Here is a 16,639-nt window from a genome sequence, read left to right on the forward strand (position 1 = left end):
AAGGGAAGTCATAAACAGAGAGGAGTGTGTATTTGCAGCATGGTGGCATAAAAGCACAACCTCCATTCAGCTTGATGTCCTGCCCTTAAAAGCTTTGACTGGGGGTGACGTAAGCTGTTTGCTGCACATGACTGGTAGATTTTTCAGTCATGCTTATATTACAGCTGTATGTTTTTGCATTTGGTTTCTGGGTTAATCCCAGAACGAGACACATTTTTATTCGTCTCATGGCTCAGCATGATAGGTTTGTAAAACCAGAAGATTTCAGTGGGAGTGGCTTCTGCTAAACATCAGAACCATGTTGGCTGGACGCAAGTTACATGAGTTTACAGAGTAATTGGGGATTGGATTATTGCTTTATTTTGGAGGGTGACTCTTTATATGTTTTCTCTCTTCTGTTTGTTTCTGTGTAGTCATGGATGTGCAAGCATTTGAGAGGCTGCTTGGCCCCTGTATGGACATTATGAAGAGGAATATAACACATTATGAGGAGCAGCTGGTGGCAATGTTTGGTTCAAGCATGGACCTGGTGGATCCAGGGAATTAGGCACAGGGTACCTTAGTGCCTTCTCGATTCAAGACACAGAGGAGCCTCCTGTCAGCAACACAACACATAAGGAAAAATGGACACTACAGAACAGTTACTGCTGCTGTCTTCTTGGGCATTTTAGAAACCATAAATAAGTCTCAGCACAGATGGATGGGGAGAGGCTCACTCCATGCCTCCACTTTGCTGCTGAAATTTCATTATTAGGCTTAGCTTAAAGATGATTCTAACCCGTCTCTCACTTGTTTGGCTCAGAACGGCATGTCTCTCCAACAATTTAAGTGCCTGATGTGAAACCCAAAGTGTAAAAGATACAGAACCTTCTTTTTCTTTCTTTTTTTATTGTTGTTGTGGTAAATCTTCAGAGCAGAGCTGTAATGGTAGGCTACTTATCTTCCTCCAGGGAGCAGCCTTCTCTTTACAGTCTCTTAATATCTTCCTTTGACACATTCTTGACAGAAGGTCAAAAATGTAATTGTAGCATTTGGGTTTGCCATCGAATATATCAAGGGGACTTGAAATTATCAGAGCCATTGAATAAGTTGGCACTGAGGTGTTCCTGCCATCTGCTGAAAGCTGCGGGTACTGCAGTTGTGTAATAAAACTGTAAACAAAGTGGGAGCACAAGAAATAACTGCTCCATACTGAAATGTTGAAAACGAAGAATGACTTTTGAACATTTTCTGAGCAGCAAACAGATTGTTTTATGCTACCAAACATATGCAGAGAGTTTGATAATGGTTCAACAGCTCCAGCAGCCTGATGGTGCCATAGCTGTATCATCCCCTTAAACTTGCTCTCCATTTCTTAAACTGGGCAGATTTTACTGCTGAGATGTTGCAGCACACGACCCTCTCCTGATTAGACATCCTTTAAACTTCTAGATTTCACAGGGTATTGCTGTTGGCTAGATCAGTTTTAACATTCTCTTTTTAAGGAGATAAAAATTTTTGTAATTCAAAGGAACAATATTTATGTATTTAAGCAGCACCCCTCAATTCCAATATTTTGTAATATCCTTTAACTTGATTAGACACTTAAATACTTCCAAATGCCAAGGCCATTGCTAAATCTTTCAAAAATTAGCAACATTTGACTTCATGAAGCAAACACCTATGCTAACTTGGCAGTTGGTGTGTTTGGAGTGGTCTTTTGTTTAGGGAATAATTCAATTAAAGATATTTATCTGTCAAATCTGCAGCATTTATTAGGGAGAACTATTTCTATTGATCTTAAGGCATAGCCTGTAGAGATTTTATCAGAGAGTATTATCTGAGACTCAGACTTTAAGGGGGATGACAACCCTTTTTATGACATAAAATTAAATATTTATATAAAGAAAAGGCATTAAGAATTTGTAGGCTGTAAGTCTAATGGTCCCCTTTCCATTTTCAGTCTTCTAAATATATGTGAAACTTGCCACACATTTCTGGGGTGAAGACTCTGATGGGTAGAATCAAGCCCACTATTTAAATGTTATGATGCTTAAGCAAGGAGAGAGAGAGAGAGAGAATACTACAATTCTGGATTCCTGCTAGTTAGCATTCTAGAAATCTTCTCTAACAAGGTGGAAGGTGTAGAGCTACAAAACTGAATTGGCTTCTAGACTGTAATATTTTACTAACCAGCTGCAAATCCTATCTCCTCCCAGCTCCTGCACCATTCTGTATAGAAGGATCTGTATCAGGCTGAGTCTATATTGATGTTTTCTAGTAACGGCAGATTGCATCATGCTTTGAGATGATGGACTGGTTTGTAAGGAATCCCACTGATCAAACTGTGCCACAATGTTATAGCCCTGACACAGTTATATAGTTGCTCTTCTTACTGCCTCCATTCCTAGCACAATGTGTTTTCTCTATTTTAGAATAAGTTTTGAAAGGCCAAAAAAGCAGCAGGAACTGGAATTTCATTCATGCTTCTGAAGTTTAACACCAAAGACAGTCAGTAGTTTTTTTTAATTGTAGAACTTTAAAAAATAATTGTCAGGCCTTCATGCTGGTAACTGAGACATTAGGATTCAAAAGTAGACTTAGACTCCCAAGCCAGTCCAGGTAACCCAGACACAAGCTGGTCTCCAAACCCATCTGAGTGTTTTTGTTGTTGTGGGGTGGGTTGGTTTGTTTTGTGGTTTTTTTGCCGGGGGGGGGTTGTTTTTTGGGTTTTTTTTTTTTGTTGGCACAGGTTAAGCTGTCACGTGAACTAAAGAAGATCTCTCTGAATAAATATCCTCAGCCAGTTTTGGTCCTTCCTATTTGAACACTTCCTCAGATGGCCCTCCCTTGTATCCACTGGAGTGTAGCATTTTTGGCTATACAACTTTGTCCTCTGAATATAAGGCTCTGTGCCTCAGAATATGCAAACCTTGTAAAACTGAACTGAATCTCCTAGCCAAAAGGAAGCAAGGTCTCTGGGTACCTTTGTTAAGGTTTAAAGGAAACTCTGCATGGAATGATTTTAATAGGTATAGAAGGCAGGAGAAGGAGATTGAGACAGGAGTAGATGGAGGGAACATGAGGCCATGGACTCAGAAAGCTAAAGGTCCCACGCAGGGAGAATAAGTTATAAAATGTTACTAATCTCTCTGCTCCCTGCACACAGTAGAGTGGCATTATCACACACAGCATGTCACCCCCAATGTCTGATGGGACATTGTGGTATTATGCAAGTGATCAACTTAATTATTTGAGCAGAGAGTATGAACCTTTAAGGGCAGGTGGTGAGGGGATCATCAGCTTAAAGGGCATCATTTGGGATTTGTGTGGCTGGTCTGGTTTGTTTTCACCAAAGTGCTTTGTAGTTTTTTGGGGACAGTAAGATAGAGAGAAGTGACCCATGGAATGTAACTAGCACCTTTGGCTAGCCATCTAGAGCATAAATAAAGGACAAAAAGTGCTTGAAAGTAGTGAGAGAGAACAGACTTTGAGACATTGGCTAATAGTGATTTGGCTGCATCGCCACATCCCTGTCTTTCTGCAGCCACTGTTGACTTTTTAATCACTTTGTTTTAACGTCTCTAATAGATGTGAGTTTCTCTCTTGGTATTGCTCTGTCTTCAGTAAATCTGCCATGGATTCTCAGCATTTGGTAGTGGAGAGAGCACTAGTTTAATAAAAGAACTCAGCAGCAAAGTGGGTAAGAGGATGGTGTACCTGAGATTTAGAGAAATATCTGTCGTATTTCCGATTCTCTGCTTGTGATTGTTGTGAAGTCAATGAGAGGAGCTTTCAGTGGTCAAGTGTCCTGGCATACGGCATTTCTGTTTAACGTCAAAGCACAGGTTTCACAATGTACAAAAAAAGCTGTCTCTTAACAAAACAGAAACAAAGTGCAGTATTGCAGAGAAGAAAAAGAAAACCCCCTTTGAATGTCACATTCTCTTTTCTTTTCAGTTAGCTGATGTTGGGACTCTAGATCTTAACATGTATTTGTAAACCAGTCTTGCCAAAATACAAATGTTTTGGGTTTTTTCACTTCAGTTACCTTTTGTTCTTATTATAATTACTTCTTTTCAGTTGCTTCAACCATATGCTTTATTTCCAGAGGCCTTCCTTGTAGTTTCTCTCTTTACAGGCTATAGTGTTACATCAGTATTTAAAGATGCAAAAGAAAGCCACTAAGCTCATAAGAGAATTACTGAAATCCACTTAGCCTGGCTGGAGCTAAAGATGTGCTACCAATGTTTTCCTCCACTCAGAAAAAATTAAATTCTGCATAAAGATGCTACCTCAAGGCTCCAAGTGCTTAAAGGTCTTTCGCCCAGGAGAGTTCCATAAATCAGTTCTGCAAATTGGTCTGTTGTATAGAATTAAATGTATTTTATCGATTCATTGGGAGGCCCATATTTTAACTCATTTTACCACTAGAATTTGATTCTTAAAGGATGAATGATTGCATAGATTGATTCTTGCACTATAATTTTGACAGTGGAAAAATAATACCTGCCATATAAGCTTATGGTTTTAAAAAATATACCATTCTGGGGTTCAGCTTCACTTTTGGTTAATAAAATGCTGACATGTCGTGTCCAGCCTTCCTGGTACAATCCTCTGTGTGTGTTTTAACTTACTCCAGATGAGCATTTATGGATCTAGTGACAAAGGAGCAAGCTAAATTACTAGTATGACTGCTGGAGGTACTGTGGTAAAGTTAGTATTGTCAGTGGTCTGCTGAAAATGGTTTTGTCGTCTTGACACAGTAAAACCAGTTATAAAATTCCCCAACCACAGAATTTTACTATTTGGTGAGAGGACCCAATTGAAGCATTAAGATTACACCTTTGTGCATATTCTTGCTATGGATAAAACCAGCTCCCTGCTATTGTTGCTACAATACATAGTAAAATGGTGCAATTGGCTTTCTGACATCATTTGAGCACTGCTGGTGTATCAAGAACAGTGCAGAACACAGATTCGTAAAACAAAACTAGTCTTAGGGTGAGATCATTTCTAAAGTTACCTGCCCTGCATTTGTGGCTGACATGTGAAAGTCAGCTGGTGTGCCCCAGTGAGGAGCACCAGGAAGAGCATGGTGGGCTGCAGGCAGGGTTTCGGATGCTGCGGGTCTTTTAGAGGTTATAAATGAGAAAGCTAAGCCAGAGAGGGCAGGCACTACAAATGCAATAGGCCCAGTGATGCAAATATTACTCTCATTATAATTCCCATTATCATTAGGCTGTCTATATGATCTATTATCTGAACTTCCCTGTAAAGGAGGCACTTCCTATCCAATCAATATAGAGCTCTGCTGTGACCTATTTTCACAGAGGCCGCCGCCTTCTAAAAGCACTTCTGATTTTTTTTTTCTGCTGTATTTACCACCTATCTCAGGCCTTCCCAACAGCCTGAAGCTGATGTGCAGGCACTGCTGGCCATCTAGAAAGAGGAGTGTCTGCCAGTCTCGCAACAGGAATATGTGCTATTGGGAAGAAGTGAGTTGTGCCCACAAAAGCTCGTAATACTATCCACGTTTTGATAGTCTTTAAGGTGCTGTATGACACCTGGTTGTTTTTTACATTTTTGTGATGTTAGAGTCTGCTGGGTGATATTGGCAGTGCTAAAGTATGGAGAAACGGTCAATGGTACCAGACTGCTACCATGCACAGAACCTAACCTTTGTTACTGTATGGGATGGGATCCTTCACAATCAGAGACTGAGCCACAGCCCAGAGCTGGCTTTGTGTCAATGTAGGATGAAAGTCATGGAGCTTAATGCTCGCAGTGTTCAAGTTGCCTGTGGTTTGACACAGCTGCTGATGCTGATTCACTTGAGTCAGCAGCGGGTCAATGCTGTAGCCCGAACCTGCGTTAGATCAGTCCTGTCAATGGGCTCCGTGGTGCGGGGTAACCCCTCCCCCCCCCTCGTGCTCCCGGGCGTTCCCTCAGCGCCCAGCCCTGCACTGTGACAAGGGAGAAGTCAGGTTACTCACTCAAGTCATGCGGCCTGGCTGCGCAACGCAGGGCCCCCCCCTCACCCGCTGGGATCGTGCAGCCTCCATCAGGCTCCGCTAAGAAAAGACCCAGCCCCCGGCTGTACCAGTAACGGCGGTTCCCCTGCGCCGGGCTACGGGCTCTCGCCGCCGGGCAAGCCGCTAACGGCCCCGCTGCCATCCGGGAGGAGCATGTCCGCGGCCCCTCTAGTCACCCGAGCGCCGGGAGGCCGGGCCCTAGCCCCGGGCTGGGCCCCACTCGCGCAGGCTGAGGCGAAGTGACCGCGCAGCGAGGGGCAAACTGCGAGCTAGGCCCGGGCCCCCGCGCGCCACGTCCCCATGGCAACGCGAGCTTGGGGCAGGGAGCCCCGCACTTTCATCTGTGGAGCATCGCGCACGCGCACTTCCGGAGCCGCTGCCCAGCGCGCGCCGTTGGCCTGGAAAAGGAGGAGCTGCTCGCTGATTGGCTGGGCCGCGCCTGTTCGAGTGCGGCGCGTGCCCGTGACGCTCCCTCCCCCCCAGCGCTGCGCTCGCGGGCCGGCGGGGGAGCTGGGCACGAGATGGCGGGGGCGGGGGAGGGGCGCGGGCCCCAGCCTGCCGCCTTCGAGCGGATCGTGCTGCGCAGCGCGTCGCCGCACCACTACCTGCGGGTCCGCCTGTAAGTACCGCCCACGGGCCGCGCCCACCTGCCAAAGGCTACGAAGACAGCCGGGCGGCGCTGGGCCCCGCGGGCAGCGGGGGGGAGGGAGAGGCCGGCGCTAGGGCCCCGCGGGCAGCGGGGGGGGGGGGGGAGGGAGAGGCCGGCGCTAGGGCCCCGCGGGCAGCGGGGGGGGGGAGGGAGAGGCCGGCGCTAGGGCCCCGCGGGCAGCGGGGGGGGGGAGGGAGAGGTCGGCGCTAGGGCCCCGCGGGCAGCGGGGGGGGGGGGGAGGGAGAGGCCGGCGCTAGGGCCCCGCGGGCAGCGGGGGGGGGGGGGGAGGGAGAGGCCGGCGCTAGGGCCCCGCGGGCAGCGGGGGGAAGGGAGAGGTCGGCGCTAGGGCCCCGCGGGCAGCGGGGGGGGGAGGGAGAGGTCGGCGCTAGGGCCCCGCGGGCAGCGGGGGGGGGGAGGGAGAGGTCGGCGCTAGGGCCCCGCGGGCAGCGGGGGGGGGGGGGAGGGAGAGGCCGGCGCTAGGGCCCCGCGGGCAGCGGGGGGGGGGGGGGAGGGAGAGGCCGGCGCTAGGGCCCCGCGGGCAGCGGGGGGAAGGGAGAGGTCGGCGCTAGGGCCCCGCGGGCAGCGGGGGGGGGAGGGAGAGGTCGGCGCTAGGGCCCCGCGGGCAGCGGGGGGGGAGGGAGAGGCCGGCGCTAGGGCCCCGCGGGCAGCGGGGGGGGAGGGAGAGGCCGGCGCTAGGGCCCCGCGGGCAGCGGGGGGGGGGGGGAGGGAGAGGCCGGCGCTAGGGCCCCGCGGGCAGCGGGGGGGGGAGGGAGAGGCCGGCGCTAGGGCCCCGCGGGCAGCGGGGGGGGAGGGAGAGGCCGGCGCTAGGGCCCCGCGGGCAGCGGGGGGGGGGAGGGAGAGGCCGGCGCTAGGGCCCCGCGGGCAGCGGGGGGGGGAGGGAGAGGTCGGCGCTAGGGCCCCGCGGGCAGCGGGGGGGGGAGGGAGAGGCCGGCGCTAGGGCCCCGCGGGCAGCGGGGGGGGGGGAGGGAGAGGCCGGCGCTAGGGCCCCGCGGGCAGCGAGGGGGGAGGGAGAGGCCGGCGCTAGGGCCCCGCGGGCAGCGGGGGGGGAGGGAGAGGCCGGCGCTAGGGCCCCGCGGGCAGCGGGGGGGGGAGGGAGAGGCCGGCGCTAGGGCCCCGCGGGCAGCGGGGGGGGGAGGGAGAGGCCGGCGCTAGGGCCCCGCGGGCAGCGGGGGGGGGAGGGAGAGGTCGGCGCTAGGGCCCCGCGGGCAGCGGGGGGGGAGGGAGAGGCCGGCGCTAGGGCCCCGCGGGCAGCGGTGGGGGAGGGAGAGGTCGGCGCTAGGGCCCCGCGGGCGCCGGCCGCTTCCGCACCTGCAGGAAATCGAAAGAGCGCGAAGCGCCTAGCGGGGCTTCAGGCTGCGCATGCGCAGAGCGTAGCTGTAGCACAGGCCCCGTCTGCGACTACAATCCGCTTCGCTGCCAAGTCGGTCCGAGGCGCCGCCCATTGGGCCGCAGCGTCAGTAGCCCGCCCTTCCGAGAAACCGCAGCTGGCGATTGGCCAGCGGGCGCGTCCGTCTGGCGGCGGAACGGAGCCCCAATGGCGGGGGTCGGACGGTGTTTTAGCGGACTCCGAGACACGTGACACGCCCGGTCACGTGGCTGGCGCGCGTTTTCCGTAGCCCGTGGTAACGCCCCGCGCTGCTTTGCAGGGACGGCCCCGAGAGCGGAGTCGCGCTGAGCGCCGCGCCCTTCAAGCAGCTCGTCCTGTCGGCGCTGCGGGAGCTGCACGGCGAGGTGAGGCCCCGCCCTTCGGGCTGCTCCCGGCAGTGCGCACACAGGCCTGGGCTTCCTTTCGGCGAGTCACCGGGCTCAGGCAATGCCAGCCGCTCTCGGGGGGCCTGGCCGTCTGCGGCTCACCACACGGGGGCCTGCAGCACCTTGGGACTGACGACAAATGCAGGTGATACGATGCATTTCGTGGGTGCCCACAGCCGCTCATGATACTCGCTACATTTGTTGTTAGTTTCCAAGGTGCTGCAGGACTAGTTGTTGTTTCTTAATTTTAGCAGGAGACGCAGGCAAGCAGAAAATATAGCTCATTGGACTGGGGCTTGGGGTCCTAGGATTTATTCTTGGTCTCGCCACTGATTTGCTGGTGCAGCAAGTCATATCCCCTTATTGCTTGAGTTTTGCCGGCTATAAAATTGTGATAATGATGCTTTGTAAAGTGCTTTGAGATCTTTGAATGAAAAGGGCTCTATAAAAGCTGGACATTACAATGTTGTTCTAATAATTTCTGTTGGAGAACCTGGAACTCAGACATTCATAAACTGATGTAAAAGCAGTGACTAAGGCTCATTTAACAGTAGTGCCCTGTTTGTGCATAGGTTGGTGCAGCCTTGCCTGTTGATGTCTTAACATATGAGGAAAAGACCTTCTCTGCAATACTAAGAGTTCCTAGCAGGTAAGACACTGATTGCATATCCAGTACCTTGCCAAGTACAAACATGAAAAAGTAAGATGTAAGCTACTTATTTTCAAATTAACAATTATTTATACAACTTCTGACAGTTTCCTGACCAAATAAGGACAAAAACAATAGGGGTGATTTCATAGACCTGCAGGGATGGAAGAGGCCTTGGGAAGTCTTCAAGTCAAGCCCTTGTATTGAGGTGGGACCAAGTAAACCAACACCATCTCGGATAGCTGCGTGTTCTCATTCTTAAAAACCTCATGTAGTGGAGAGTCCACAACCTCCCTTGGAAGTCCGTTCCAGGGCTTAAATACCCTTCTTATTAGAAATTTTTGTTTAATAACAACCTAAACCTCTCTTGAACCATGACTACTACTGCCTTCAGTGAACAGGGAGAACAATTGATCACTGTCCTCTTTGGCTACGTCTAGACTGCATCCCTCTGTCGACAGAAGGATGCAAATCAAGCACATTGAAGTTGCTAATGAAGCAGGGGTTTAAATATACTGTGCTTCATTAGCATAAACATAGCCGCCGCTTTTTTCAAAATGGAGCTTTTTTGGAAAAAACGGCAGTCTAGACACGGATCTGTCGAAAAATAAACCCTTTTTCAACAGATCCTGTAAGCTCCATTTTGAAAAAAAGTGGCCATGTTTATTCTAATGAAGCACAGGATATTTAAATCCCTGCTTCATTAGCAACTTTGACGTGCTTGATTTGCATCCTTCTGTCAACAGAGAGGTGTAGGCTAGACACAGCCTCTATAACAGGCCTTAACATACTTGATTATTATCAAGTCACTCCTCAGTCTTCTTTTCCCAAGACTAAACATGCATAGGGTTTTTAAGCTTTCCTCATGGGTTATATTTACTAAACCTGTTTGTCTGTTGCATTCTTTGATAAGATAACAAGCCTTGTGGATGGGGAGAATCATAAACAATCTAGGGAAATGAGATGGAAGGACATGTGGAGTGGAGTTTCAGAGAGATTAGTTATGGGTCCAGTTCTTGTTCATTATCTTCATCTGATTTAGATGACGCCAGGGAGAGTACATTTACAGAGTTTTTAGACACTTAGGAAGGAACAATCAGTGGCACGCATTCAAGACTGAAAATGACTTGTGTAGGAAGGAGTACCCCAGACCAATTTTCTTCCACTATTTGATCTGAGGAAGTGGGTCTGGCCCACAAAAGCTCATCACCTAATAAACCATCTTGTTAGTCTTTAAAGTGTTACATAGTCCTGTTTTTTTTTTTTTTTTACGGCTACATTTCTATCACTATGGATCATAAGTGTAACTCTTCCACTCTACTCCATGTTGATTAGGCCTCAGTTGGAATATTGTCCAGTTCTGGGCACCACATTTGGAGAAATTGGGAAAAGTCCAGAGAGGAGTAACAAAAATGATTAAACGTCTAGAAAAACATGACTTGTGAGGCAAGGTTGAAAAAATTGAGTTTGCTTAGTCTGGAGAAGACTGAGGGGGAACATAATTGTTTTCAAGTACCTGAAATGGGTGGGGAACCTTTTTTGGGTTGGGAGCTGCTGACCCACAGAAAAATCAGTCGGGGACTGCACACAAGTGAGAAACCAAAAAAAAAAGAAAAACCCCAAACTCCTCACTGACGTGACGTGACATGGCCCCTGATTGAGAAGAAGAAAGACACTCCCTTGCACACCGGGGCCTAGGCTAGTAGATTTTATGTGCGTCAGCCCCACTGGGACAGTGGGAAGGCTGAAGTGCCAGCGCAGGCTCCCTAATGCTTGAGGGAAGGGGGCTGAGTCTCAGGGACCTGGATCCAGGCCCCTGGTACTGAGGTCCCCTGCCCCTCACCTAAAAATGGTTACAAGGAGGAAGAAGAAAAATTGTTCTTAACTTCTGAGGCTCTGTCTACACCGGGGTTTCCCAACCTATGGGTTGGGACACAAATACAGGTTGCCATTACATTTCAAAAGGGTTGCCAGGTGGCTCTTAAGGAGCCATTCACACATTTTTTTTGAATTGCCCTGGATTACCAAATCTTCCTGAATTGTCAAATCCCCATCTGGAAAAGGTTGGGAACTGCTGGTCTACACTGTCAGGTTTTTGTGGAAGAGGAAATGCAAATGAAGTGCTGATTAGCATTTATCATGCTCTCATTTGCATATTCTCTTCCGATCCTTTTTGCGGAAAAACCGCAGTATAGATAGGGAATAAGAGTTCTCAGACAAAAGGGTTTTTTTGCAAAATGGCCCTGTCTACACTGCATTTTTTTCTTCCACAAAAACCTCTTCTGCAAAAAGGATCAGAAGAGAATATGCAAATGAGAGCATGAGAAATGCTAATGAGCGCTTCATTTGCATTTCCTCTTCCACAAAAATGATGCTGTGTAGACAGAGTCTGAGAGTGAGACAAGAAGTAATGGGTTTAAACAAGGGAGATTTTGATTAGACATTACAATGTCCCGTCCAGGTGTCTAAGCACTGGAATTAATTGCCCAAAGAGGTTGTGGAATGTTCATTATTGGAGATTAAGAGCAGGTTAGACATACACCTGTTAGGGATGATCTTGGATGATGTTTTTTTCCTGCTATGAAAAAGTACCTTGCCAGGAGCTGGACTAGCTGGCCTCTCAAGGGCCTTTCCAGTCCTATAATTCTTGTGCGTTGCTGGGGTGTATGTGAATACTACTTAGTGATCACTCATGAGTATATTTTTTTCTAACTGTACTTGAATTTCAAGAGAGATCTATGAAGCAACTGGTCTGGGGCTAGTAGAAGCTTCATTCTTCACTGATAAGAGAAAACCCTGCTGAAGGAGGCAGCTTTTTCACACTGAATCAAGTGGCTGCTTAGGAGTCTGGATGAGGAGACACACAGCTTTATTGGCACCCAGATATTCTGTACTGTATTTTTGTATTGCCCTTCTCACGCTGGTATCAGAGTGCCGCTCAGGAGCGCATTAGATGTCATGGTTTATTCTCTCTCTCTCATCCTCTCTGGGATAATTATGTGTGTAGTGTACGCCGTATGTCTTTTGTTTTGGATTTTTGAATGTACCCTCTGCTACATGTTAGAGAAGGCAGGCTGAAATGCGGCCTGGCATTTGCTGTGGAAGATGATTAAGAAGGGAGCAAAAATACATGATTTCTCTCTTTTAAAAGTTATGCAAAATACCTTTTTTAAGTAACTGGCCTTTTAGAGCAGTCTATATCCCTGTTATCTTTCAACATATAATACTGTATGGCCTGCATAATTTAAATTCTAGAAGTTCAAGCAAGGACATTAAAAGTTTCTCTGCTCTGTGGCTTTCTCCGTGACCCTGAGTAAATTACTTAATGGCTCTGTAATGGTGTCGTTTTCTATAAATTGAGGAAAAGTGAGCAGCTTTATAAAGCACTTGGAAACTTTTGGGTATAAAGCAGTAACTAACTTGGAAGTAATCATTTAGTTCTAAGAGAAATATTAAAATGCTAGGAATCAAAAGATCAATAAAAAGCAGACTTAAGAAACCACCTCAAACATGCCACATTTCCATTGACATTTGTGGGTTTTTAGTTTTCTGACTTGGTGACCTTAAAAATGTGACTCGCCCAGAATAATTAAAGTAACACTGTAGTCTAAATAGTGACTAGCATGTGTAATCTCAGAACTACTTGACATTTCTTTTTCTTGCATGTAGTCCTATCTGCAGCATTTAGTTACAAAAGTAAGCAGTACTAGTTGCATCTGCAGACTAGTGTTCCCTGTAAGCTGTGCAATCATACACCTTTCTCAGGAGAGATTCAGGTGTGTCTCAGCTGATTAGCAGAGCTCTCTCAGCTAGGTTTTTTTTACTGGTGGTGCACATTCACACATGCCTCAGTGTGCATAAAAATGTATTCGACAAACAAGTGGAAAAGATTAGAGGGAACATTGCTACAGACCCAATACAGGTTAGCGTGAATTGACTACTTTTACTTGGACATGGACAGAACTGGTTCCAGGGCCAATCAGTTACACCTGCTGAAGGCACCAGTTGAAGGCAGTAGTGTTGGCAAAATTGGGTCCAGGTGATCAGGCATGACCTAGAAAGGACCCAGCTTAACTTGTCTAGTTGGAGTATGCAGGGCTGGAGGTTAAAGACTAAAACATCTTTTAACTTAAACTGATCAAATTTGACATGTACTCACCAAGACGATCAGTGTGGATACATAAAGGGTTCATATCTTAAAACAAAACGAACAGGCTGGTGCAGTATGGAAACATCTGTCTGTTGTCCCTTCCTGTGTGAAGAGGTAAAGAGCAGTTGAGGGTACTGAAGATGAATGGAAACTATTGGGAGTGAGGAAGAGAAAGATTAAAGGCACGGTGGGGGAGATTCAAGAAGGGGCCCCAAAAAGGGTTTGACAAGGGCAAAACCCAAAAGCCTGAATTGTATTAAATACCTCATACCATAGATAAAACAAACTACACTGAAGAATAATTGTCACAAGTCAACTTGCCACCAGCACTCACTGATGAAAATATCAGCTGTTAAATCCATTTGGGAATTCATTCTTCTTTCTGATTCGTAGTGTATCGCTATATAAAGAGCAGGAAAACCTTTGAGGCGGGGGAATCCTAATCTATTTAATGTTGTCATTATTTAGTGGCCTTGTCAAGCTATGGAGTGCTCTAACACTGCTGGGCTCCTACCAGAACAGGAAGTGTGCTTTCAGAGTGATACAGGTAAGGGCTGGGGAACTCAGGGACCTGCCCGTGAATGTTACTTTTTTTTAGGATTACTCCACCTACTCAAGTACACAGAACCTCTTACTAGAGAATGGCTTACTTGTGTATGCACTGATCAGTTTTCAGCGTTAAATAACGGTAAGGGCAAATGTGGCAGAGATTGGTGAGTGATCGAATCTGTCTTATTACTGAAATTTAGTCCACATAAATTGTCATGGCACAGTCTCTCTTCACACTGCCTAGTGCTTGCAACAATCTCTTGTCATATCTAGGATTGTCCATGAGGAAGATGCTGTGAATCATCTTTCCTTTTGGGGTTCCCATAGATCTCATCTTGTAAAACTAGACTCTCCCATCTAAGTTCATCACTTTACATATCTACTACAGTGAGGTCAGGTCTGCTCTCATTGCCCAGTTCTGGAGGAAACTCATTTCCATGGCAGTTTGTCCATGGCCCTCATCTGGGTACAAAGGTGGTTTTTTTTCCCACTGTTGCTCAGCTGATCCCCCTTGAAGCCCCATTGCATGTGAACTCCAGAGCCCAATGCTTGTTCCTTCTGACATGTCACATATGTGTCACGACATGTTTGTTCGTTCTGCCACGTAACTTGCAGTAACTTGAGTCTGGGAGCTGGAGTGGGCCTCCAAGTGCCTTAACATGGTTGATTTAAGTTGGGATGTTAGAGTTGAACTGGCTAACTGCTAAGCTGATGCTTATCAGTTAAACTCTGCCCTGCTCTGGAGGAGGCTGCTGCTCTGAAGCAGTGAAGCTTCTTCCCCAGGAGCAGGGCCACCAGCCCTTACCCCTGGGGTAGCTTCACTGTGGGCTCTGCAGTATAAAGCTTCCTTAAGCCTTGTACTACAAAGCTCGCAGTGCGTGTAATAGTAACTGCTAAGATTTTTAGCTTTTACATGGGTACTTCAGTAAATTACTTTTAACAGCCCTTGCTGAAGTTGCTCTAATTTTACTTTAAATGGGGGAAATTTAGTTGCTGTGGGTCTTTTTAATCTTTCCTGCTGGAAACATACAGAAGTGTATGGTGTGATACACTTTTCCTAATGCTTCATCTTTCTTCCTCCCCCAGACCTCTCCATTTCTCCTTGCGTTATCTGGGAACAGTAGAGAACTCATATTGGATTGAATACACGGGAGACATGGTTGGACTGTAAGAAGCAAAAGTTGTTGAAGATGTTGGCACCACTCAGACCTAGAAATTTTAGTGGGAATTTAAGAAGAATCACCCTGACAAAACCAGACATGACCAGTGCATTGCTTAGATTTCCCTCTCTTCAGTGTTTACACATACAAGTTGGAGACAAGGCTGAACTTACTAAAGCCTTCACACAGAAGGATGTTGCTAGTTTTGCTGACTTAACTGGAGACACAAACCCACTGCATTTGAATGAAGACTATGCAAAGAGAACTAGGTTTGGGAGAACAATTGTACATGGAGTTTTGATCAATGGACTTATTTCTGCAGTTTTAGGTACTAAAATGCCTGGCCCTGGTTGTGTGTTTATTTCTCAGGAAATTCACTTTCCAGCTCCCTTGTACATTGGAGAAGAAGTCTTAGCTGTAGCAGAAGTGAAAAGACTGAAGAGATCTATTGCATACATCTCAGTATCCTGTTCTGTTAGGGAAAGTGAAAAGATTGTTATGGAAGGGATAGTGAAAGTCATGGTGTCACAAGATCAGCCCTCATGACTTCATGGTGCTTTGTTCTATAAAAAGTTCAGAAATATGTAGAGGTTTTACATGTATGGTACCTCAAACCTTGGTAAGAGTGCCTGTAAAAACACTTTCAAGGACACAGTTTGCTGTTAAGTGCTACTGGGCTTTGTGGGGGAGAGATGTCAAACCTCACTTTTGATGGCGTGGAAAGACACCCAGATGAATATGATCCATACTTATCTTAGATCTATTACCATGATGTGCAACCAAGCCTATTCTGTTCCCTAGCTTAACTGTCACCAAAATAAACATCACTGTTTACTGGAACCTTTTAAAAGGAATATTTACCTCACATAATGTTCTGGAGTTGGTCACAGAAATTCCTGTCACCTGACTAGCAAAAATGGAGCCAAGATAAGTATCAACGATAGATTAATATAGTATTCTCTTGGTTTCTTGTTACCATCACACAGTATGTGCTACTTTTCACGTGTCTAATATGTTACTTACTTAGTTTGAGGTTCTAGATGTGGCAAAGGGCCAAATCTCTCCCACCCCTTACTTGTATGAATTCAGGGAATTGAAGTCTAAGGGACTATGTGGGTGAATAAAGCAAGCAACATTTGATTCATGTTGACACATGCACCTCGCCTCCTCTCCCCTGATTTAAAAGAATGAAAAGCTATGTGAATACAGCCAGTTATTCAAACATTGCTTTTAGTGTGGTAGCTCTTGTTTTTCACAAATTAATGCATTGTCCACTTAAATGAAAATTAAGGCTGTCATTGTCCCATACAATAAAAAATGGTTTGTATTTAGGTCTTAGATAATATCCTAGAAGTGCTAAACTACAAACTAAATGTAATGTAATCCATCTCAAATATAGGATCTCCTAAAACTAAATGAGGGAACTTTACAAACATAACATGGCTAAACATGGTGCCTACATCTAGATGGCATGATTTTCTGGAAATGCTTTTAATGGAAAAGTTTTCCGCTAAAATCATTTTCAGAAAAGAGAGTCTAGTTTGACACTGGCCTCTTCTGGAAGAACTCTTGTACAAAAGGGCTTCTTCCTGAGTGGGAGCATCAGAGTTCTCGTGCAAGAAGCCCTGATTTTATACATTAGAATGTCAGTTTACTTGCGCAAGAACACGCGGCTAGTGTAGACAGGCAGCAAGT

General features: G+C 46.9%; 3 protein-coding genes and 1 long non-coding RNA gene across 8 annotated transcripts in view; 3 read left to right on the top strand and 1 right to left on the bottom strand.

The window, feature by feature from the left end:
• Positions 1-4,592, top strand: part of PRKAR2A (protein kinase cAMP-dependent type II regulatory subunit alpha) — a 127,582-nt gene extending 122,990 nt beyond the window's left edge. For both annotated transcript variants that reach the window (XM_075938415.1, XM_075938414.1), the window contains one exon: positions 414-4,592. In XM_075938415.1, the coding sequence (XP_075794530.1) occupies positions 414-547 (134 nt within the window). In that variant the 3' untranslated portion in view covers positions 548-4,592. The remainder of the gene's footprint in view (positions 1-413) is intronic.
• Positions 1-16,639, bottom strand: part of LOC142830893 (uncharacterized) — a 66,027-nt gene that overhangs the window by 37,961 nt on the left and 11,427 nt on the right. For all 4 annotated transcript variants that reach the window (XR_012906420.1, XR_012906417.1, XR_012906418.1 and 1 more), the window contains exon 2: positions 13,245-13,337. This is a non-coding gene — a long non-coding RNA (uncharacterized LOC142830893). The remainder of the gene's footprint in view (positions 1-13,244; positions 13,338-16,639) is intronic.
• On the top strand, positions 6,036-15,008 carry RPP14 (ribonuclease P/MRP subunit p14). Its single transcript, XM_075938420.1, has 5 exons — positions 6,036-6,633; positions 8,331-8,415; positions 9,009-9,085; positions 13,704-13,782; positions 14,871-15,008. The coding sequence occupies exons 1-5, from the start codon at positions 6,536-6,538 to the stop codon at positions 14,925-14,927; spliced, it is 396 nt and encodes a 131-aa protein (XP_075794535.1). The 5' UTR covers positions 6,036-6,535; the 3' UTR covers positions 14,928-15,008.
• On the top strand, positions 14,975-16,171 carry HTD2 (hydroxyacyl-thioester dehydratase type 2). The gene has a single exon (XM_025186456.2). The coding sequence runs from the start codon at positions 14,975-14,977 to the stop codon at positions 15,488-15,490; it is 516 nt and encodes a 171-aa protein (XP_025042241.2). The 3' UTR covers positions 15,491-16,171.

Source organism: Pelodiscus sinensis, chromosome 11 (assembly GCF_049634645.1).
Source record: "Pelodiscus sinensis isolate JC-2024 chromosome 11, ASM4963464v1, whole genome shotgun sequence".
In the NCBI taxonomy this organism is placed as follows: Eukaryota; Metazoa; Chordata; order Testudines; family Trionychidae; genus Pelodiscus; species Pelodiscus sinensis.